This window comes from Echiichthys vipera (genome assembly GCF_963691815.1).
Source record: "Echiichthys vipera genome assembly, chromosome: 11".
Lineage (NCBI taxonomy): Eukaryota > Metazoa > Chordata > Actinopteri > Perciformes > Trachinidae > Echiichthys > Echiichthys vipera.
In genome coordinates, this window is record NC_139836.1 from 22,909,120 (window position 1) to 22,933,780 (window position 24,661).

General features: G+C 41.0%; 1 protein-coding gene across 3 annotated transcripts in view; it reads right to left on the reverse strand.

Moving 5' to 3' along the window:
• The window catches only part of LOC310953803 (equilibrative nucleoside transporter 1-like), a 35,680-nt gene that overhangs the window by 5,019 nt on the left and 6,000 nt on the right, over positions 1-24,661 (reverse strand). Inside the window, exons 1-10 of one of the 3 annotated variants that reach the window (XM_083923009.1) lie at positions 17,315-17,368; positions 8,073-8,163; positions 7,780-7,861; positions 6,483-6,664; positions 5,051-5,190; positions 4,023-4,157; positions 2,743-2,840; positions 2,327-2,408; positions 1,430-1,515; positions 1,031-1,139 (exon numbers count right to left, since the gene is read on the reverse strand). In XM_083923009.1, the coding sequence (XP_083779135.1) occupies positions 1,031-1,139; positions 1,430-1,515; positions 2,327-2,408; positions 2,743-2,840; positions 4,023-4,157; positions 5,051-5,190; positions 6,483-6,664; positions 7,780-7,861; positions 8,073-8,101 (943 nt within the window). In that variant the 5' untranslated portion in view covers positions 8,102-8,163; positions 17,315-17,368. Of the gene's footprint in view, positions 1-1,030; positions 1,140-1,429; positions 1,516-2,326; positions 2,409-2,742; positions 2,841-4,022; positions 4,158-5,050; positions 5,191-6,482; positions 6,665-7,779; positions 7,862-8,072; positions 8,164-8,709; positions 8,757-17,314; positions 17,369-24,661 lie in introns of those variants that run through there. The other 2 variants (XM_083923007.1, XM_083923008.1) reach the window with 2 other exon arrangements.

Here is a 24,661-nt window from a genome sequence, read left to right on the forward strand (position 1 = left end):
TGTAGTGATTTATATGTGAGCAGGAGGATTTTGAAATCAATTCTCTGACGTACAGGAAGCCAGTGTAATGATTTAAGAATTGGTGTAATGTGCTCACATTTTCTGGTCTTTGTTAGAATTCTAGCCGCAGCGTTCTGAACAAGCTGTAGCTGTCTGACAGTTTTTTTGGGAAGACCTGCAAGGAGACCGTTACAGTAGTCTAGCCTACTGGTAATGAAGGCATGGACAAGAGCCCTCTAAGTCTTGTAAGGTGATAGTAGGCCGATTTTGTTACTGATTTGATGTGACTGTCGAAATGTAAATCAGAATCCATAATAACCCCAAGATTTCTGCCTTTATTTGAGGTTTTCAGGGACAGTGATTGAAGGTGTTGGATGACTTTAAACCTTTCTTTCTTAGCACCAAAAACAATTATCTCAGTTTTATCCTCATTTAGTTGAAGGGAATTTTGGCACATCCAGTGTTTGACTTGCTCAATGCACTGGCACAGTAGATCTATGAGGTGATAGTCCCATAGCCTACAGGGAAGAGAGGATTAATTTCAAAAGGAGTGATTAACGGATTAAAGCTAATTTCAATATTTTTTATAGGCTGCTCCCTGTATAAATAAATGGTTGTCACTGTATTTTCAACTACAAAGGTCTGCGACGAAGCAGCAGTTAAGTCTGATTTAATGCATCAACTTGCTGAGAAGGTAAAATATGCAGCATTAGAAGAAGAAAGAGTAGAAGAGAAAATAGATCCAGGTCTGTCTATACTACTGCAGAATGAATGGCCTTCCAACACCTTCCTGCCTTCCATAGATTTCCTCTTGGCCTGTTGGGGAACATTTTTCAATTTTCTCCCAACTTGGTTTCTGTAGAAACACTAGAAGACATTCTCGCCCCAAAAGTCTTCCCAGCTTCTTGTAGGTAAACAAATAAGTTGTTTTCCTGAAAATGTTTGTGAACAAATGTATGATAATCTGACATTTGAGAGGGATCAAGTTTCTTTTCAAAGTGTTGTGTAGGTGTTTGAGATGGAGACTCACCCCAGGCGCTTCCATTGGCTACTGTGGACTTGACCTCCACTGTCACGGCTGGGAACGTCCCAATGGTGACGGTGAAGATGAAGCACACTGACAGAGCCATCACCCAGATCTGATTAGACAGCACAAGACGGATACAATCATTATGCTGTAAGCACTTTTATCTCTGAGATACAGGTAGAAGGTGGAAAATGCATAAAGACGTCAGAATGGCGTTTATCTCCAGCTTTGTGTGGGATGCTAAATGGCAGCTTCGGTTATTGCTGTTCAATCTAACAACAGGAAGTGAAGTTTTAAATGGTAAGGAATGTGTTGTATCAGAGGTGTCCTGCCTGTTTAACTGCATAGAAAATGCTTTTTTAATTTGTGTTCAGTTGTTACAATGTCAGAAAGTCATTTCACCTGTTTGAAGATGTTAATCACAGACACAGTGGGTTTGCCCTCGTCCTCCATCAGACTCACCACCGGTCGCTTCTCTGCTGGACTTTCTGAGAAACAAACAACCCCATTTCTGAGACCATCATTTCCACATTTGAGTGGGTGTATGTACAAGATTTCAATTGTTATGGAACATAGGGCTCCTATCACTTTCTCACACACTAGTAATTAACACCACAGACCGAGACTGGTGAGTCGAGTTGTCGCCAAAACTATTTCAGTGTGAATGGCTTAAATACTCAGTGTGCAGTGAAGAGAGCAAACTTTTGGGAGTAACGGACCAGAAATATTCCAAATGTCTGACACAAAGTTACTTATGATAGTGTGATAATATGATAATATTAGAATGATAGCTTTTTTTCTCCAGAGTCCTGCTCATTTTCGGCATAGACAATGTTAGGTGAGTCGCATTTTCAAGTTTACTTTCTAGGCTTGGGTGGACAGGGAACTATGCTGGTTGAATCCCTCGTACAACAGGTGAGCAATTGTGTTGTTGAAAATGTCTTGTTCTGTGACACAAAGTCAAAAAGGTACAAGCCTGAGTGCATAAAAACATAACAAAAGGACCGTAAGTGCAATTCCTGGATGATTTCTATTGAAAACTCCAATCACAGAGCTAAAAATCCTTTTGTGTGCAAGCTAAAGATTACTGTTGATAGAAACCTGATAACATTCAGCTGATTAAAATCATTACGGGCATCAAACACATCATATTGACAAGAGAAAAAAAACATGATTAAGTTATCCATGTGACTAACTTCTTTGAATGACATCCTCAACATAAACAAAACTTCCATAATTGTCATTTTTGGAAACTGGAGCCTGGATATCTGAGCAGACCTGTGAGCATACTGTGTGTACCTTTTTTGAGTAGGTCCATCTTGTTCTCCTCATCAGCAGATGGTCTGGATCCATTACTCTCAATGTAGTACTGGAAGAACTCCTGTTAACGAAAAGAAAAACAACCGTAATGAACCAATATAGAAAAGATAAAGGAGGGAGCTCATTATGCTCCCTGAGATGCTGTAAATTCTTACAGACAGATGTCTTATCCATCTCTTATCAGAGAGTGTGAACAGATATTTAAAAAATTAAAAAAGATTAAACTTTATATAGCAGTCAGCACACAAAAGTATTTCCCAAAAGGTTCAAAGCAAAGAAAGTAACTGCAAATACATTTGAAAGTAGTTTTAAAACACATACATAATTATAAAACGCTACTAGAAAGAATTTAACTCTGTAAAACGACCTTTAATTTAGAGAAGATGAGGTCTTACCATCCTTGGCAGTGCAAAGTAGGACATTATGGCCAGGAGAATAACCACACAGGCTGTGACAAAGTAACCAAAAGCGCTGTCTTGCAGGGCCGATCCAGCTACAAAGACCAGACACATTGAATCGTTAGTGTTTTAAAATAATAATCTTAGATATTAGTTTAGCAAAAAACTTTTTCACAGCTTCAGGAAAATGTACTTAAGTCAGTAGTCCTCTCTGTCTAATTACAATTGTTGGATTGTGTAATTTTACTAGGGCTGAAACAGATGATTATTTTTTATTACAAATTAAAATGAGGAGCTGGAAGCAGCAAGTGTTTGCCGCTTTCCTTGATAAAAGACCCAAGTGACTCACTGATTATCAAAACAGTTGCAGATTATTTTTCAGTTGCTCAACTAGTCGATCCCTCTAAACTGTAGTGTATTCGAGACTGAACCGTCAGAAACTCATGCACCAACATGTGCTTAAACACCTCAAAGACAAACCTGCTTAATAATATTTCAAGATACAGCCTCAAAAATCAGGCTCCTGCTACAATAACCAAATAGTGTAAGTATTTACTGTAGGCAGGACTGCAGAGTGACACTTATCATACAATCATGAACACAGTGAATGCTGAAGAACACTGTGATTATATTCGTGCGTGACGTCTCTGCAACATAATGCTCAAGTTAATGATGAGATCTGTAAACCAGAACACTTTCACCCTCACAGTCTCATCAGTTAATGTTCAGCTCAGTCACATGGACTAAAGAGAGAACTCTCTGCTGTAGTTGAAATGCAAAATACATTTCTTTTGGTGAGTGACTGATAATAAGCTAGATGTGATCAAACCGACTGAAAGCTAAACTGCATAAGCGAGGCTGAGTCAGCACAGCGAGAAAGCCAAATGAGACAGAAACCATCCCGAGTGCCAAAAGGACTTCCAAGCAGCAAATTCTGTTTTCAGAATTCGGTCTACGAGATCTAATAAAAAAGGCAGGCAGAAAAATGTATTGTTAATCACAGAACATTTGGCTGACCTTTTACCAAAGCAAAATTAATCATTTAACACATTTAATATGGAACAATATGAGTGAATGTGGGTTTCGAATTTTCACTTATAAAGCAAAAATAAACTTGTTTTACTTTCAAATTGTCAAGCACCAGTGTTAACTCCTTCATGTACAGCACTGAGGTAGGTGTGCTTTAAGGTTTTTTTGTAATTTTGTCCACTTCTTATGTATCCATATTCATAATGATAGAAGAATAGGTGTACTAGAGGTTCGTGTGAGAGACATACAGGCCAATGCGCAAATCATGGAGAAAGCGGCGAAGGTGCCGGCCAGCCCCTGTCCGCTCATGATGGGAGTGGTGTAGGAGGCAGGCAGGATCCCTGCAAGCCCAAACAGACTGCCCTGGAGAATCGCCCCGAACGCTGGGAACAACACAAGGATGTTTAAGAATTAGTATAGTTTTAAAAGTCACTGGGACCCAGAGTAAACACAGCAACAGAAACAAAGAGGCCCATAAAACAAACAGAGAGTTGACACCATTTCTGAAAACAACATGGAGCAAATTGATTGTTTTACGTAACCGTTACATAACTATTTTCTTTCTCTCACTTAACACCAAGTTGTAATCAAAGCGTTTTCATACAAACTTGCATCGCACCGATGGATTACAGCCATCTATACAGCAACTTTGGGGTTTAATTAGTTGCTGAATTCTTGTAACATATGTCCACTAAGAGGAATGTGCCGACATCTATATCAAAGCTTAAAGGTCACGACTGCCTCCTTTCTAAATCAAACACGATGGGCTGGTCCTCATGAGGACCTGGGGATCCGGACTGGCCCGACGGGCATAAGGAGGGGGTGAGCTTATCCCTGCAGCTCACTGACTCAATGGAAATAAACAGACGCAGTGAGATTATAGACTGTGTTCTGAAGCTCAGTGTGGTATGAGAGAATGTGTGTGTGTGTGTGTGTGTGTGTGTGTGTGTGTGTGTGTGTGTGTGTGTGTGTGTGTGTGTGTGTGTGTGTGTGTGTGTGTGTGTGTGTGTGTGTGTGTGTGTGTCAAAATGAAAGGGGTTTTCCCCAACACAGAGGCAGATGTTGTTGATCAAAGAAGACGACAGGTGGAACTAATCATTTGCATGGGTTCAACAACAACGATCATTAAATGAATGCGGTCGAATACAACAGTCCTGCAATAAATATTATGTTCAGGAAATGGCATTACTGTATTTTTATAAGGCAGAGAGATGTTCCCTGCAGTCACTGCAGAAGGATCCTCAACTTATCGTTAGTAACGTATTAAGAAACTCACAGTTGATGCAGATAATTTTGATCATAGTGATGGTGAAGAAGGGCATAGGGGCCACGTCCACCTTGACCATAACAGCGGTCAACAGGAAAACCACCAGGATGACCCCCAGGCTGCCAGAGATCCGAAGCTTCTGAGGGATCCTGAGTGTGACAAATTACATTTAAACTACTAAATATCATGGCCTCTTCTACATCAGTGGTTCCTAAACTTTCTTTCTGGTGACTCCCTTTTCTAAAATGACAAGCCTTCATGACCATCATGTAAGGTGACAGAACAGTAAATGTATGCATAAATGAACATTCCTGAACATATTTTTACTGCCATTTCGATACAGCTCTTATCGTCTTATATATTGTCGGAAATAGGTAAAACAAAGCCATTTCGAATAGATATATGTTTGATGAATCAAAACTTTGTTTCATGCACGTATTATTGAAAACCTAGCCCACGTATATACAATGTGAAATGTGATGTTCAAGAGATATTTTGCTGAATATAATCCAGGTTTGTGTCATAGTAATTTGGGTATCCAGATGTTTGGCATGTCTCCATGGCTGAAGTCCCTGCAGAACGGATCATTGGAGATCTGCAGAAATCCGCCAGATGAAAGTGATTATGCGAAACCTGTCATTTAAGCAATTTCGGCAGATCATCAGGTAAACAAATATTCAGTGACTTCCATCATATTCATCATTTAATAGAAAAGTGTTCAAAAGAAGAAATAAGGCAGCGGCAGCAAACATGGTATGTTTTAAAATCTGACTGAAAAAAAAGGGTCACATGAAGGACTGTATTATGACTCACAGACGTTTTTAAAAAAACATTTTCTGATTACAATGGTTAGAAGGTAATTTCTCTTCTGAGGAAGTCAAGCTCCTTCCAACAGAAAGTTTAAAAAAACTAAATGCAGTGCACTGGATTGTAGTTCAGAAGCAGCCCTTTGTTCACTAAAGCAAGAAACACTTTTTGTGTCTTTTGTGAAAAAGAGGGAGGAAATAGACCAAATAATGTCAGCAGAAATAAAGTAAGTATATTGAGGTAATGAGGGACAGAGAGAGAAAAAGAATAAGGAGAGGTTAAGAATAAGATGGAGGGGGGGCGTAGAGAACATAAATAGCATTCCAGGGTGTGTTTGTGCAGGGAAACGTCAGCCGTGGTCCACCACAGGTCTCTCTCGATCCGACTCTAATTAAAGCAAACATGCTGGAGGCATACAGGCATACGTTCACATAACAGGATCATGTTATGTATAGTGGCATGTGGGGCACTGATAAGCACAAGGGAAGGCAGAAGGAGAGGGAAATTAAAAATATGCTAAATGTGCCTTAAAAAGACTTCACCCTTAAATGTTATGTCTTGTGTACCAAATCTACAAGTTTGTTGTTGTTGTTTTTGTATGTTTGAGTGCGTCAGTATGGAGCAGGGTGGATACCTCTGGTGTAGGAAGGAGTTGAGGCAGGTGAAGATGAGCAGAGGCACCATGGCGCACAGCGTCATCACATTGTTAAACTTTGACTCCAGCACATTACGAGTATCTCCGTCCTCCAAAGTCACATTTGCCGTCTGATTGGAGGAGAGCTCGGTGGGCGTGTCCTTCAGCCTACTTGTGAAGTACTAGAGAAAAGGGCAGAGGAATAATGATGGTTGTCAGATCTTGCAGCTCAACAGGAACATTTAACAATAATTTAGTGAGTATGGAATCACAAGTTTGTGTTATATGAACGTAGTTTGCAGAGATGTAAGAAACATATACTGTATATACGGTATATGTAAAGAGTGCACATTCTTTTGTTATATGGGGGGATGGAAGTTGCCGATGCTGCGGTCATGCTGAAATTTCAGTAAAGTCTGAAAATGTACAGTAATCATTGTTATTTAACATTCCCAACCTAGAACTTTATTTTCTGTAACTTTCTGTAGACAATCCACCAATTAAAGTTTCCCCAAAAGGCCAATACTGAGGGGTGTTTCTAATATTTTGTTCTGCCAACTAAGATCACTGATATTGGACTAAATATTAGAAATTCAAACATTGACTCAACACTTCTTTAAAATAGTTTCAAAGCATCTGAATGCTAAACCTTCAGGTGTAGTTTTTATTGCAGGACTGTTGTCTTAGGGGGAAGGTCACTTTAGTGTCAATGATGCATAAATTAAAATACACGTTTAAGTTACCAACTGAAGAAAATTAGTGAATTTTGTCTACAAATACAAATGTGATCCATTTCAAGCTAGCCTGACAAGTTGTTGCATTTATTGATTGCGGCCATATAGTCACAGTATAGCCATGTTTCTGGTCCACATCAAATTCATCAAAGTGGCATTCTAAGTTTCCTTTGTTAAAAGAAACACATACTATAAACCATCTGAGCTTCAACAAAAAATTCCCCTTAAGGGTGGGTCCAAATTAACTTCCCAGGTCAATGAAGAACTTAACCCCTTAAGGCTCAAAAACAATGGCTGGGGATTATTAAAGACATAGCATTGCCATGGAAATCCTCCTGGCTGGAGTCAGGGCAGCCATCCTGAGTGAAACCAGGTGGTTTTGGAGGGAAAGGTAAACAAACAATCTTTGTTTTCTCAAAGATAGGTGACCTCCCTCTAAGCAGAGGCCACCATTTTAATTAACTAATGACCAACCACACGACCACTAACAGGGCACTTCCCTTCACGTCCATCTGTCTTTTGTTCAGAAGATTCAAAATGTCCTAAAATGTTGCGTAACTCACCATTGTTGCCGTCATGAAGAAATTCCAGGGTAAGAGGGTTCCCAAGCCCAGGATGAAGAAAATGATCCATACTGCATTGTATCTGGGAAAGAGACAAAAGGAAGTTCACACGGAAGCACATCAATCATTCATTCAACTTTATATCAACAAACAACTTAGAACAATTTATTTCCTGGGTCTCATCCAAACCTAAATGTGTATATACTGTAACTAAAACAAATACACTAATAAGTACTTGAAAGAGTCCTTAAACTGAGCAACAGTTTCCCTCCTTTCAAAAGAGTTTTTCTTACTTGTCCCGTGGTGCGTTGATGGCCGTCATGTTTCTCGTTGGACAGTCAGAGGCACGTGCTCAGTCAGGGTTTGATCAGGGTGGCACCAGGTCTGAAATGCACAGATAACAAATGCATGTTTGCTGTGTGGTAAACAGAGTGTGACGGTATCTACATGTTCTATCATGAGTAGCCATATGTCTCTCCTTTCTATTTTTAGATTTTAAAATGAGCCAGACAATGTGTGGGCCAACAGCGGTTAAATAATCAGCAGCATTATGTCATTTGAACAGTAAATACTGCAATTAACCAATTCAATTAGAACTTTAAAAGTCAACTCCATTGGCAGCATGACAGCACCAGTGGTAGAAAGCCTAAAACTTTATGACACAGGCGCAGAAACAACTCAGATCCTTTTTTCTTCACTGTCTGAGACAGCCACAAGATAAAGGAGTAGTTAAATCCTCAACCAAATCTCCCCACTTTTGGTAAAGTTTCATAACAGTAACTCACAAGACAACCTTCCCATCAGTCAGAAACACGTGCTTCCCTTCACGCATTCGTTCTAAATGTGCTACAAAGTACAAGATAAATGCAAACACATGACCACTTTCTGTCCTCATTGAACTTGAAAGAAAAACACTTTTTATCAACTTACTTGCAGCAGAGCGCAATCAGCAACAAACGACTCCTCTTCCCTCCACAAGTAAAGCAAAGGCCAAACAAGCCCTGCACGCCTCATTTTATACCATCAGAGGTTTAGTAGGTTGACACCCCACCGTCTGCTGCCCATTGGACCTGCCCCTCTTTGTATCTCAGTGTCCATCCCTCCCTCTTCCCTTTACCTCAAACTCCCTTTTCTCCTTGCCTCTTCCTACATACTCTCTCACATTTACATTCCAAGCATGCGTGAGCTTTTCGGCATGTAGTTGTCAACTCCTAGATTTCTATAATTTTCGAGCAATCTTCAGCAACTTCCTCGACAAGATTCCTGTGAGAATTGAACAATTGTGTAAGTTTGAGAGCTCAGAAAAGAGGCAAATGTAATGCCAAGAAGAAAAAAGTGAAGGGTTGTTTTGTTTAAATGGCGTTCCACAATGTTCTTGAGTCTTTTGACCTTAAGCATTTACATTCCCATCAGTTCCGCTCTCCAATTTTTCAATCTTGAACTCCTGCAACTTCTTCATTTCTATTTCCACCCATGTTTTCTACTGCTACTGATTTCTCACCTCATTTCAGCCACTGGCCCTAACCATTTTCACATTCGATGCTCCTGTGGCTTTTATTGTGCAACTCATATTTTCATGTCCTACTTTCTCCAATTTAGTACTACTTCTTTCCATTTAATTCTGCTTTCATCTCCACCTTCAACCTATCCGACACCATCTCTCCACCCTGTCCTAACATCTCCTCCCTTGGACCTGATGGGAGACATGTGCTCAGATAGCTGTGTGACGCCTTCTCCAAACAGAATAACTTTGCTTCGAGACACTTCCTTTTTAAAAAACAGAGCAATTTGGCATCAAATCAAGCTAAACAACCCAAGGCAAAGTTTGGGTGTTTAAAGGGTCAGTAAATACATGAATCATGATCAATTAAACACAACAGCTCAAAAATGTAACCGGCTGATAAAGTTTTAAAAAGCTGCCTTGCAGAGTTTTTGACACTAGCAGCTAGGGGCTGCAACTGCGATGGTTTCCATTGTAGATTGATCCGTTGATTCTCAATTGTTTAGTCTATAAAATGTCAGAAATGGTGAAAGATGTCAGCGTTTCCCAAAGCACAAGATGACGTCCTCAAATGTCTTGTTTTATCAATTACATTAAAAGAAGCAGGAAATGACTTGTTTTCTTTGAAAAATAAATAAAAGGTTATCAACAGAGATGGGGATTAATGTAATAGTTGACAGCTAATTGACTGATCACTTGATCTTTGCAGCTCTAATAGTAGTGCTTTGTTTGTTGAGAGGAAAACTCAAAACTCAAAACTCCAAACCAGACGGATAATTAAGCAATGGATATTGGACAGTCGTGGTTAGTCCCATGTTTGATGTGGCTGGTCATGAGTGTGCTTTCAGTAAGGACAGAGACTGCTCTATATGAAGGGGGCGCACGCACACACACACACACACGCACACGCACACGCACACTAAAGCCCATTCAGTGTCAAGCATTGAAACTATACTGATTGAGCAAGAGTCCAACTGAGAAACAACTGTCCATGAGAAACGTTTGTATGGCATGTTGGATGGGACAAAAAGTCCAACAGACTGTATTTGTTGAACAATGCCATATGAGCTTGCACAGAAATTTACCACGAGACCATGCGTACGCTGCACTGTGTGTAACTAGAACCTAAGAGCGATAAAGGGGCCAGTATATAGGACAGTGTTAGCCCGTCACTGATGTGAGAGTACTAGGATATTTCAGGTAATGAGAGGAACACAAAAATGATAGTGATATGTTTAGTGATATGTGTCCTGTCCTTAGAAAATGAAGATATTTTTTAAATAACAGTATTGGTGTTATAATATGTGATGTAATACAGGTAAAACCCCAAGTTTTTTATGCATTTGTTTGGCGGTTTTATCACCAGAAGAAGAGCCTTGACAATGTGTTAAAAGGGGCGGTTGTGGCTCAGTAGAAGAGTGGGTCGTCCTCCATTTGAGAGATCGGCGGTTCGAACCCCAGCTACCCAGCATGTCGAAGTGTCCTTGGGCGCTGCGCATGGGTGTGTGAATGTTGTGTGAATGATTAGATCAGATGGTATGTAGATGTCCACTGCCATCAGTGTGAATGTCTCTGTGAATGGGTGAATGTGACAAGTAGTGTGAAAGTGCCTTGAGTAGTCTAGAAAGGCGCTATATATATATATATATATATATATATATATATATATATATATATATATATATATATATATATATATATATATATATATATATATATATATATATATATCATCATTTATCATAGCCAGTGATATTACAAACACGACCACTACAAGTCGCAGCTTAAAAACACACTGGATCAGCCGTGTCCCAGATTTCTGTAAAGTACTCTTCTCTCAACCTAACATGTCAGCAAAATGAGCCAGCTGGCATGAGTCGCCTGGTGTTGAAATGTTGCCCACCACACTCAGTCACACAGGCACTTTGCAGTCTGTAGAGTGGCACAAAACTCCAGTCTGGCATCAGTCTGACACTTTAACTAGCCGGCCTCTCAGCGACATCCAAGTCCAACAATCGCCACTCACAGGAGACTTCACAGGAGTGACACTAATTTACTTTTTCCTCCTCTGATGTCAACTTCAAAAATATGGTTAAAATCTTTCCCAAGAAGGCCAGTTCAGACTAGTCTGCTTACCGTGGTCACGACTGTGAGCAAAATGTTAATGATGCAGAAAATATTAATGTTATAATTTGCTAAATTCATATTTCCTGCATGAGTTTTTTTTCTTAGAAGACACTATACTGTTCAGATGATTACTGAACTCTAATCCACCCGTGTGTTATGTGGAATCTCGTTCCCACTTTTTATTATCAGGTTGGCTCATCTCATTCTGTGTTTATAGGTTACACCTTCTGTTTCCATACACAAAGTACATCCAGGATACAAAAGTGGATCTGCAGCACGAGCAACGCTATTGCTACCCAGAAGAAAAAAAAGAGTATTAGAGTAGCTTAACCCCCAAAATGATTTGCAGACAGCTTGGGCGTCAGATGTTGGATCCCTCCATGAGTATGGGAATCTAAACACATCACAAATGGGGAGCGATGTTGTGGACCTCCTGCACATTACGCCCTCCCAGTGGAGCTCATTGCTGGCAGGCAAAAAGAAGCGGCTGGTGACCCATTTGTCAGGGAGGTGGAGTAACACATTTCTATCTGCAACTATCCCCAGGACAGCAGTCGGGATATCAGGGACAGGGACTGGAGTGCACGAGGACATAGCAAATGGGGAGAAAACCCAAGTGTGACCTGTGTGCTAAACACGGGTAAATCTTAATAGAAAAAGGACAAGCGCAGATTTTCTTTTGTCACCAGCATACCTCTCTGACAGGGTTGCCTTTATTCCCAGGCTGACACAGAATAGTTTGATGCTGGTCATATGATGAGGCGAGGGAAGAATAACCCCTTTCCACGAGGTCATTTCCCAGCACTTATAGATGAACACTCCTATCGAAGTCATGACATTTCCTCTGCCTAGTATTAGACTGAAATGCCATTCTAGGAATTAACCAAGGAAAATGGATAACGGGTAGGTATTTATTTTTACACAATTACATATATATAACTGAAAAAATGAAACAGGCATGCCGAGGGTGAGTGAGTTTCCTTAATTCAAAATATATATAAGAATGTCATCTGGCAACAATCAAATTCACAAACATTTTGGAAGCAGTATTCGTCGATACAGCTTCCAAAATGTTTGGTGATCGGAGCAGCCTTAGTGCTCAGGATGGGAATATCTGCTGGTTTACATTCTAGCAATCTAATTAGAGATTATGTCGCAAATGGGATACAACCTGTCCACAATTAACTTTAACGGGCTAGTAGCAGAAAAAATATAAGAAAACTTAGGGCAAGGCAATAAGTTGCAACGGTTAGTTGATAATTTCATAAGTTACTTCTCAGCTATTAAATGAATCAGTAACAATTTTGATAATCAATTAATTGTTACAAGTCTTTTTTAGAAGAAGAAAATCTCCATTCCAGCTTCTTTAATGAAAATGCTTTCTGGTTGCTTTACTACTCTGGCAGTAACAATATATATATATATATATATATATATATATATATATATTAGTAGTTAAAAAGTATTGGTCACAAATGTTTCTTGACCATCTCTTTAACATGTCTGTTGTGTGCAGCAGAAACAGGACAAACTGGATAATGTAAACGTCACAGAAGTCTCCACTCATCACACCATTACAAAGGTTGTGCACTGCGCCCCCTTCAGTGTTCACACCACACATCAGCCACACAGGCTTGTTTTCTCCAAATCAATAGTCTTAAAATCAACAGAGGCAGGATGCACCGCTGTAGTGGACAACATGTGTCTACTGCATCGGCAGCAATCAGTCTTTGGGAAGTGAACTTCTCTCCGGCTTCCTATGCACAACTCGTAAAAGTGTTCACTGATGATTAATATGCTGTTCGCATCTCTACCTGACAACAGAGTTCCCAATTTCACACACCGTTCCTTCCTAGAATGACCACACACACACACACACGCACACACACACCAGCTTGCTTAACAGCCTGAAAAATTCATTACAGTTATTTTCAGTGCATTGACTTTTACAGCCTTATTTCCCATTTCACACCGCGTTTCCTCCTGCTCTTCTTTCAAGGACAGTACTAAATACTTCAGAACAACTGCACTGGCCGACAGACTGGACCACTACCTGAGGGTAAAAGCAAAAGATGTAAGCTTCTCTGAGATATTACATTATTTAGAGGACCTATCATGTCTCTATTCAAGGGGTTTGTTTTTGAATTACCAAGAGAAAATAACGTGCAACATGATTATGCCTCTCTGTTGAGATGTTCTCGCATTAGACGCCTCTGATGTAGTAACTGATTTATAGTTCAGCGTATTACTTATAACTGCTTATACTGAGAAATTCCCAAATCAGCTTACAACCAAGTCCATACTATATCATACACCTGCAAGCGCAAGTTATCAATCACAAGTCTACATCAATCCCATTTTGTGGTGACTTGGGTCCCCTTTTAAACGTAAGTAGGCCATGTATTGTTGATCTGACTTGTTGTAGTATTTGCAGCCAGTCGCCCTGGCAGCGAATGCGCCGCTGCCTAAACATTTAACAACTTCCCATCACATGCACACACTGTGGTTTGGTAGAAAGCCAATCTCACGGTCAATAGCCATCTCTTTAAAACGGAGTGTCCAGGGGCCTTTCATGTCAGCCGCTCGCTTTATATTTACCGAATGGCCAAATACAATCTTTATGACTAAAAAGAATGAGTAGGTAAAACTCAACAGATTAAACACCTTCTCAATCTGAGGCAAAGGTCACTTCAGGGAACACCGAGGCAGTGAAAAGAAGGATCGTGACAGGTGGTTAAATACACAGTCACCTCATCCTTTCCACTGAGAGGCATTTGGGTATTCGGTCACACCAAACAGACACAACAGGACTAGGTAACACTGAGGCATAGAGACCAATACAATAAACTCAAACAAATATCTAACAACACTGAATGGACCTTTATTTTCTTAGGGTCAGAAATCCAATCAACACTTCACACAGGATGCAGTTCTCAATCAGGGGTCTCTTCAAGCTCGTTCATCAGCAAGAGATAAACTGCTGTCTGTGATAGTTTACAAAAGCCCTAATGTAAATGTTAGAAGAAACGTAAACAAAGGGTTTTTACTGATGGATTAAATAACATTTAATCAGAGAAGGAAAATCAATAATTGTGTATTCCTTTTTCTTTATTGTCCGTTCAAACACAGTGTCAGTGTCAAGAACCCGCTTAAAAAACAAGATTGAGTTTTACATTCCTAATCCTACATTACGCTATCACTGATTTTCTTTCATTTCCATTTCTGTATCTAACATCCAACAGCTGTAACATATAAATGCACTGATAACAGCAATGATAGCTCATGCTGGTCCCAAGGTGATGATTACTGTATGCATTTGATTCTAGGCTCACTATTAAAAAGTGCCACCATCCACTGCTCGCACATCTCAACGAAAACAGGGTGTATCTTATGAAATTATGAGCCTACAGTTTGTGCTTCCTGCTTGTTACTTCCAGACAAGTAATGTACATTATAGGATTCACGTCTGCTATTTGAGTCTAAGCAACTTCCATCCAGACACGGGTCTGTGCCGGGGAGTAAACCGCAACGATTGCCATGCATTGTACAATCAGGGTAGTACAAATAAAAGCAGGAAACAATGGCAGAGAAAGGAAGAGAGACTTTCGTCAAACACTAATGAGTAATCCTGGGGGAAAGCTCTGCAAAGAAACCAAAATCTCCTCCATGCTGAAGAGGGAGGGACCATAAAAGGGTCTCCAAATTCATTGTCTTCACACGGACCCACCGCTTTACGCCCCAAATCATTTCGCACCACTCAGAGAGAGAGGGAGCAGGAACAAAGCCCGTCCCCAGCTGCCTGTCTTTATAGTTGGTTCAAGTCGTCTGTGGTTCTGACTGATGAAGTGGCGACGGCGACTCCACTTATCACCATGACTACACTACAGTCAGCACTGATGGTTTTTAGATGAGTAACACTAGAGGGGCCATGGTTTCCGTATTCCCTTTGATGAGTCAGTTTATCCTAATCTTGTCTTCACACAAGGAGAAGCAACCAGCCCAAAGCGATAAATGCGTGCGTGCCTAAAACCAGAAAACAGGTGGGAAGAATCTTATAAAACGGATGCTCGTTTGCAACCAGCTGTGGGTCATGCTGCTGTCCTGGTCCCGTCAGCTGTTCAGTGGAAAACAAAGCCACCATTCTGGTGTGCACTTCTTCTTGCTTCAGGGTCAACAGTCGCAAATAGCACAGACACGTGTGACATGGAGCCAAGCCAGGATACACTCATAGTGATCCCTCGTCGTTTAGAGGAGTTAAAGTAATCCTGTGACTCATTTTTTAGAAGAATACTACAAAACACTTCCCTAATATCATTCAAATATCATCCAGCTGTAGTAATCCAGCACTAAAAACATACAACCAAGTCTAATCATGTAACTTAAGTCACTACTGTACCACAGGCACATTTAAAGTAACTAAAATAATATTACATTGACTTGTTTTACTGACCTAATGTACATACACACAGATTCATCTTGTTTTTTCACTCACACTGAAGCAGAAATGTTAGTGCCTGCTGTCAAAACCACTCTCCCCTCCACTGACATGATTACAAAGCTTACAATGGAGCCTTTTCTTAACTTTTTCTACTGTCAGGTCCTGTGATGCGTATAATTCCCACGTGCTACCACTGAAGATTTCATTAATCACATTGAAAACTCTCTCTCTCTATAATCACAGATGTGCTCTCCCCAAAGGCAGCCATGCACGTCATGTGCCACATGCTGCATCACCGTATTGAGACTTCTCATATTGTTTACCGCTCATTCATTTTAGGCAGGAAGTGCAACATTTAGGACTCTACTTTCGCAGACTCAGTAGTTTTAAGTGTCACAATTTGAATTATTGATATATCCGTTTTGTGTGACACTTTAGTTGGCAATTAGAGCAGCGACATTTTTTAGGCCAAGGACCCCTTAGCTGAAAGACACGAAGCGGGGACCCCCTACTACAAATATTGTATTAAATTTAGATGCAATAACAGTTAAGGTCGCCTAAAGCCTGTACACACTGCTTTTTAATGGTGCATACAATACTAAGATGTTACAATGATCATTATTAACATATTCACATGTTTAAGTCATGTGTAAATGTCTAACAGACATCATAAAAGGCACATTGAACCCTTTAGCTCAATTGTATCTGTGCATGGCTACCTTAGTGCCTATAAGCCAGTAAGCCTATCATAAAGGTTGTGTAAATTAGTTATTTATTCATAAATGCATCTTTGCTAATAATACGTTGCATCCATGTTAATGTACATTTTCTTACATGTTTCTGGAAAGATTATTAAACATTTAGCAGACCCCCTGTTGAAGGTCTTTGAATTTAGAGGATATTATTTGATATTTAAAAAATACACATGCGACAAATACGAGGAATACGTTTAAGTCATTACAGCACGTGTTTGACAGTAAAAAAATACAGTTTTCAAACAGTATTTTTATTATTATTGTTCTGGTTTAAGCAGCTATCTAGCCCACCACACCGTCGCCAACTGTAGTAAATCCCCAGCCGTTACCCGGTCCACCTAACGGTAACGTTACTAACTAACGTGCAGCCCGGCTCGGACGGACCATGCTTGACGTTGGCGCTAAATTCAAGTCAACAAAGGAGGCACGCTGCCTGACATCCACTCCCCGCTACGTTTGTCTTCATTTCCGTCTCTCGGGAGCAGTTTAATACACAAAAACGAGCCGCGGAACCGTAAAAAACACAACTAAACACAAGAGATATATCGGTCAGAGTGTGAAACGAGCGACCGTTAACGTTATTTTAACAGAAAACCGCTCCGTTGTTTAATTCAACCGAGCCGCCATTCTTCACTGATAACGGCTGTAACCTACGTTGAGTTAGTTATAACACTGTATTTAATGAAGCACACTGATTTAATGTTCCTACCTTACCATTACAGTCTGTGAGGGCTGCTGGAGTGTGGTCCGGTGTCCTCAAATAGACTGCGTAAAAAAGCTGGGGGAACCGACCCGCCGTGTTACATTCAAGTGCTCCTCGTAAAAACGCATCCCAGCAACAGAAGTGAACACCGAGGAGTTATTTGAACACATTTCCGCCCGCAAAATCCCTTTTTTATTCAGTGTAACAACATTAAGAATCTCGAAATTACAATTAAGTATCTCGTAGTGAACAATCAGTTGAATTCTGCACGCAATCGTCGACTTTCCTTATATTACAAAAGGAAGATTATCCCAAAATTAATATTACCCAAAAACACAACATATTTTTAGTTCAAGTAACGGAGATTTAATGTATGCATGATATGTAGTATATGTAGAAACATTTGGGTGATTTTGAAGCGATTCAACTGCCCTGAACTTGTAATTGTAGAATTTCCGATTGTCCCTGAAGCCTTCAGCAAGGGTCGCGCGTCACTGGAGGAGGCGGTGGAAATTTCGCGGCTAGTGTTTTGCATGGTATTGATGTGTAATCAGCTACCCATGACTTTCTAGATGAGTAGCAGCAGTCTGCCAACCCTTTCATTATTTCTGAGCCATCTTTGGTGATGAATAATCTCTGTACTGACACGTCAACACGTGGGACAGAAGGTGGAGCAAGTTATGAGGGATGATCACAAACTGGCAACAGTGAAGAGATAGGCTAGTGTCATAACAATTAACTATTACTAACATTATGCAGTTATGAGTGTGCAATTACATTAAACCCTTGATTATAGTATATGCCGTTTTATATTGTGATATAAAATGACTAAATATTGCAACAAAGCATCCCTGATCATTGATCTGCAACATTACCCACACTGACAGTGGCGGATAAAGGAGGTCATGGGCCCCTAGGCTACTGGTTGTTTGGGCCCCCAACATTATTAATCATGCTTTATCAGAAAAAAAAACCCTCCAAGGACAGAAGAAGAGTCTGCAACCTTAAAAAAATCCTTTTTAAGAATTTTCTTTAGTAGATCTTGGTCCCATTGTTCTTTCAGTCGTTGTGCTTTTCTTATTCGTGCTCTGCTCTCACATTTCCTTTCTGACATTTTTCCGCTGTACTGTCACAGTAACAGTGAGTGACGTATCATTTGACAACAAAACTGACCGTATGAACCTGGCCACATGATGGCAGCTGATTGGGTAAATGTGTCCCATATCTATCCAATCAGCGACTTCCTTTTTAAAAATGTTTCTAAGAGCGCACTCACACTGTCCATTTGTACCATGTCCAAGCACGCTTCACAGCTAAAGTCTAGTTCGTTTGACAGGTGTGAGTACAGCTGTACTGCGCCCAGGCACAGCACGCTTGCATGTGTACGGGCACGAGCATTGACGGCGGTCCTGATGTCTGTTTACATGTGTCTGTTCCCCACGACGGCCATTTAAAAAGATGACGCTGAACGGTTTGTGGTGGTTTGGTGCAGAGGTGGAGTGTTTACTGCAGATTTGGACGGATGAAACTATTCATAAACAGTCGGGCAAAACCAAATCTCCGAGGGGTGCTGACGTTTAAGCAATACGTGAGGGCGTGGGTGGGTGGTGGGTCAATCACCCTAAAGCAAGGGGCACAGTATAACATACCGGGGGCCCCAATAGGAGGCAAGTTTTGTTTTTTGTTTTTTCCCAGTGTAGTAAATTTAAAAAAAAACAGTCTGGCCAATCCGGGGCCCACTGCATACCTGGGGCCCCTATAGGCTGCCTGTGCATTAATCCACCTCTGCACACTGACCTAATAAACCCAGAGATATTAAAGAGAAAGACCGGTAAAATGATCTGATGAGGAACAGCGTTATATTGTATATCCATGGCATATACCATAAAGCCTAATCTCGTGTGTTCATAATTATGGTCACTGAAAGCAACAAATACAGTCAGTCTCTTATTCAGGAGACATTTGCTGGCTGCTTGACTTGAAAACAGAAAAAGAAGACTGCTGGGATTAATTTCCTGATCTGAGTTGGATTGCATAGTTTAGAAGTCACTTCCAGATTCAACAGTCCATGTGTCTGAAGCAAGTTATAGAGATTCAAAAAGATCCCAACCACAAACAGTCTCCCAATGTATCAGTAAAATATGGGCTGATTTTGTCCTGTTTGTCATATCTTCCAAAAGCACAATGGAAGTATACGCTCCAAAGTTGCATGACACAAAAAGTGATGAATAGACGATTGATTCACAGAGTACACTCTGACCGTAACCACTAGGTTATGTGAGGGTATAGAAAGAAAGGTAAACAGGCACAGAGGGAGCTGTTTTCAAACTGTGCCATGAATCCTGTCATCTCACCAGTATTATTCACACTTAACCACACTGGTTTTTCCAAATGCAAAGATAGCACATGCAACCAGGCTGAAGTTAAATGCTGACAATGTTGAACAGTCTGAGGCCTTTAGTCAAGGACAAAACAACACAACTAAAGGAGCTCGTTCTCTTTGACTGTGGTAAACCTGAAATGAAGGCTTTAAAAGGTTCCCCACAGAAAAATCAATCATATTGAATTATTGTCTTTTCAATGAGATGGAACAACTTATGTCAGGAGAAATGTGCAATCAATTGATGCCATTACGTAACCCCCTGCCCTGCTGTAAATGTGTCTGAATAGAAACAGACAAAGTAAACATGTTCCAATCCTCTTTTCGACTTGCTTTAAAGTACAGCTTGTTTTCTGAAGTGTCTGCGAGAACTGACACATGTGTATAATTTCATCACAACACTTGGGCCTGTCTGAACCGCCGTGCCAAGGCGTTGTTTACGGCTGTTTTTTGAGTCTGGACACTACGCTTTGGTCTCCGCTGTTTGCTCATATAGTCGTGGTAGGTACACAGTCATCCACACCCTGTCTCTCCCCCCTGTCTAAAAAAAGCCTGCTGTGGTTATGGACGCAGACCATGTGTGAAGGCGTGCTAGTCTGGCTGCTTCCTCACTAACCCGAACCCACTGAGGAGGAGCTGGGACGCAGAGGACTGAGGGACTACTGTCTCTTTCTCTAACTGCTAGACACAAAACTACACTTCATTTCCATCAGTATTTATACGTATGTCTCTCTGTAACTGCTCTTTTTCCCCTCTGTACTCTCTGCGTTCCTCTGACTTGTTTTCTGGCTTGTGTAGCCAAAGGGCGAAAGTCAGTCAGCAGCTTCTCCGTGCAGCAGGCCACAGTCTTGACTGAATTTTTCCATGGAGAGGAGAAAGACACAAAGAAAACTTGAAGGGCACTCGGAGGCCGCCACCGAGGCATGCCCTTACTCCTAATAATGCAGTGTGAATTTTCCTTTCTGGGAACTCGTTTCTTTTTCAATTATTCCGACACCACTTTCATGAAAATCGGGCCAGAAGTTTTTTCATAATCCTGCTGACAGACACACAAACACATAATTAAACTGATCCAGAACACTTGGCAAAACGAGGAAACAGGTGAAAGAAGTCAGAGAGAGGGTGGTTTCTACAAGTGCACCATGCAGGAATGTGAACAAAAATGTAAAAAAAGCTGAAGTGAACTGCCAACAGTGAAAACAGTCTCAACTGAAGCTCAACAGGTGTATGTGTGGTCGAGGTCTTTGTCACTAACGGATTTTTGAGGCAGCTGCGTGAATATATCTGCCAGTTGCAGTGAAGTTGTTTTTAGCCTGCAAAAGCCAAATCAACCTGATACGAATCCCACTCCCCCCAATGTGGCTTGTAACACATGACCTGTGTTTCCATTCAGTTCTCAAGAGAATTTTGAAGCAAATCAATGATACAGAATAGTTTCATTAGACGCTACGGCTACACACATGGCTGTAATTCACCTGTAAATGGAGTAGAATAAGTAGAGTTTGTTAACCAGAAACAAAACAAGTCGCCTTGGCCATCTAACCCATCACATCACCCTTTGTTCCGTCAACTAAAAGCAGATGGGATTTTTCCATTGGATTTTGGAATACTGCAGAAAATAAGCTCGAATTTTGAAGCATAAATGTAATCACCGGAAGTAAAAAGCTAAAATAAAACAAACTACACCACCCTATAGCTTCCAACTGATTTCTCTTGTACGGCGTGATGACGTCAGCGCCTTCCTTTAGGGAGCGTTCATCAAACTGCACATAAAAATATGGAAACAACTCGAGAAGTCCGGGAGAATCTGGAGGAACATTCAATGACCTCCTTTTTGTATGAACTTCTATTGTCAAGTGTAAATCTTATGTCATGAACGCCTTCTCTTCCTGCTGACCCCAGACGGTTCTCTCTCATGCCATTTTTAGAGCACAGGTTTATGAGCAAATAAACATCTCACATGTCTAATTCGAGGACATCCTGTGAAGTTTGTGGCATAAGAGGCGAGCTTGGGGAGAGGAGGAGGGCATGACATGAATGGGCTGGAAGTGGCTTTCTGACCACATACTGAGATTTAAGAGGACAGCGGTAGAAAAAGGAATTCCAGTGGACGGCCTCTTCAACCTCTAAAGGGCTCAGGAGACACAGAGGGAGCGAAGTAAATCCCATTTGGGATTAAGAATTTCGAGGCTTGGCTCCGTATTTGGAGGATTAAGGTTTCGGACTGAAGCAACATAGACGGGAAAACAAAGCAAAAGTCCTCAGGGAGGTCTGTGACAGTGAAGCACCTCCTCATGTTTACCTTCAAATTCCCAACAGAGTGTGAGTGGTGTGCAAGGGTCACACTCTAGTACGAAATCTCCCTCCCAATGGATGATCCACAAACCTGCTACTGCACAGACAATGAGTTCCTTTTAATCCAGTGGTGCATTTAGGGGAAAGAGCTAATCTGAGACGGTCCATTAAAGGATTCACCTCTTTAGTTAAAGTCCAGCGACTCCAAGCCAAACATTTGTCCCGAAATTGTGCACTTGCATGGGTTGCAACCATGGAATTCACCTAAATCCTCATACCCTTCAATCGTTATAATCCTCAGGTATCAGTGGTATGTGCTTAATGTTGATAAAGTCTTACATTTTGGGAGCAAACTTATCTAAAAAATGAAGCCACATTGCCAAATACATGTGAGATTTATTGGCTAATAATCTGCAGCTGAAATGTTTATCGCTCCATGACTTTCAGATACATCCCTCATTACTTTTTAGGTTCTTGCTTTGGTAAATAAAGTTCACTAACACCTACTGTACCTCCGCATTTATCTATAAACGTATTTGTCATTTCAGCACAGACAAACAAGTGTGATCATTCATATGATGTAAATGAGAAAAACGGAAACAGGCCTTGAAGCAAAGTTCACATCAGTTATTTTGTCCAACAGTGAGTTCTTAATCGAAAGAGTGCTCATTAAAATTTAGGAGTTATACAAAGTTCAGATACAGTTTTGCATATGAGGAGGAGGATTGTGGGAGTGCGAATTCCTGTCATTGCTACATTCCCGTTCTTGTCTTGTCTTATAACATGTAGTTGTCCTCATGAAAAGGGGTGAATGCAGAGAGAGTTGGTGTTAAAGGTCAAATCCAGAACATTTCTGCAGTCTTTAGGGGTTGAAACTCGAGTATGTTTAACCTCCGGCCACACCTCCATCACTGTTTATTATCCTTAATTAAGTAGTTAAGGTTTCAGATAGTTTTACCTCAAAGCACACACCCAACTACTGTCACTCCCAATTATACTCAGAGGAAGTTGCAAGAACACCACCTTCTCTAGGCCTGACATGTAACAGAGATGCCTGGTCACCAAGTCTAAGTCTAAGGGGGCACTCACCCTGTCCATCCGTACCGTGCCAAAACATGGTTCTTGGGTAAAGTCTAGTTCTTTTGACCAGTGTGAGTGCAACCGTACCGTGCCTAGCTGCGGCACGCTTGCCGGCCAAGGACCGTTTGGGAGAGGTGGGCTTTTGTAAAGCACGTTTGCACATGTACGAACACGAGCGTACGCACGTGTACGAGCACGAGGCCTACGGTGGTTCTAAAGTCATTATATGTGCGCCTGTTCGGACCTAGAAAAAAAGACAGATCCTGCTCGGACATTTAAAGCAATGGCGGCGAAAGGTTCACGTTGGTGTGATGCGGAGATGTAGTGTTTACTGCCGATTTGGTCGGAAGAAAATATTTAGAAACAGTCGGACAAGATGCACAAAAACTCTTACGGCGTGATGACGTATAGGCAGCAAGAAGCATTCGCCGAGGCCCAGGTAGTGTGAGTACAAACGGGCCTGGCCCGCGGGGGGAAAGGGAGGGGGGGGCAAGTACCCTAAAGCACAGGGCATTGTACGGACGGACAGTGAGTGCGCCCTGAATTCATACATCTTCGAGTTGAAAGTTTATTCTGGTAAAAGCTTTTGTAACACATTGAAATGGTGAATGACAAGTTATTTAAACGGAAGAAAGATTTGATACCCTGATTGGGTTCTGAGAGTGCTGAAACCTCGTTGCATATCGCTGTTGTCGACTAAAAAGAACTGCAGCCGCACTAAAAGTTTCTAAGATCATTTTTATTGCATTGTATTGTTCTTTAAGCTATCACAATTTAATTCAGTATATCAAGATCATTACAGGACGGTGTGATGTGATCCATTATTGCCTTTACGATTGCATAGATATTATTTGTAGATAATTTCCTTTTATGGTAGAGTCTGTACAAGCTTGGGTGGTGTCAGGGCTTTCATGTGTGTCTGCTCATCCTTTTCCACACACTGCACTCGTCCAATTTACCATACAGCTAAAGTGTGTGTGGTGTGTGTGTTTGTGCATATGTGTGAGTGTGCACATGCAATCAGATATGTTTTTTTTTTGTGCTTGCATGTACAGTATGTTCCCCACATACATAAGATCACCTGTTAAATCAGTTCAGGAAATCTGAATTCCCTGCTGACAGTCTCAGCTGTTAAAACGCTTCTGGTCCTGTGTACTGTGCATTTTGCTCATGACCATATATGATACAGCAGAGCTACTCTTCTCTTCGCTAATTTCTCCCTTTGTGTCTCTTTTCAAAGCTCATCCTTATCAGTCCTTATCCTCACCCCTCCTTTATCTTATCAGGGGCTGTCAGCCATCCTGTTAGCCTGTCCTGAAATGGAAAAAGAATCCAACAGAGGTAACAGAGGGCATAGTCGTCGACGTCGAGATTTTGGAGTGCTGCCATTACCATGTTTTCTATGGAGTGGTTATGTCCATTTAACATCCTGTTTGCCCATTCGAAATCCATTACTCAATTGTTCTCTCTCTATTGTTGAATGAGACGGCACCAGCTGTATTTTCCAGTCTTACTGATACCAGCTCATTAAGCCTTGACTGTTTACACCCTGCTCCTCTTGTTTGCTTGACTCTCTGAACCCTGCAGGCCATCTGTGGAAGCC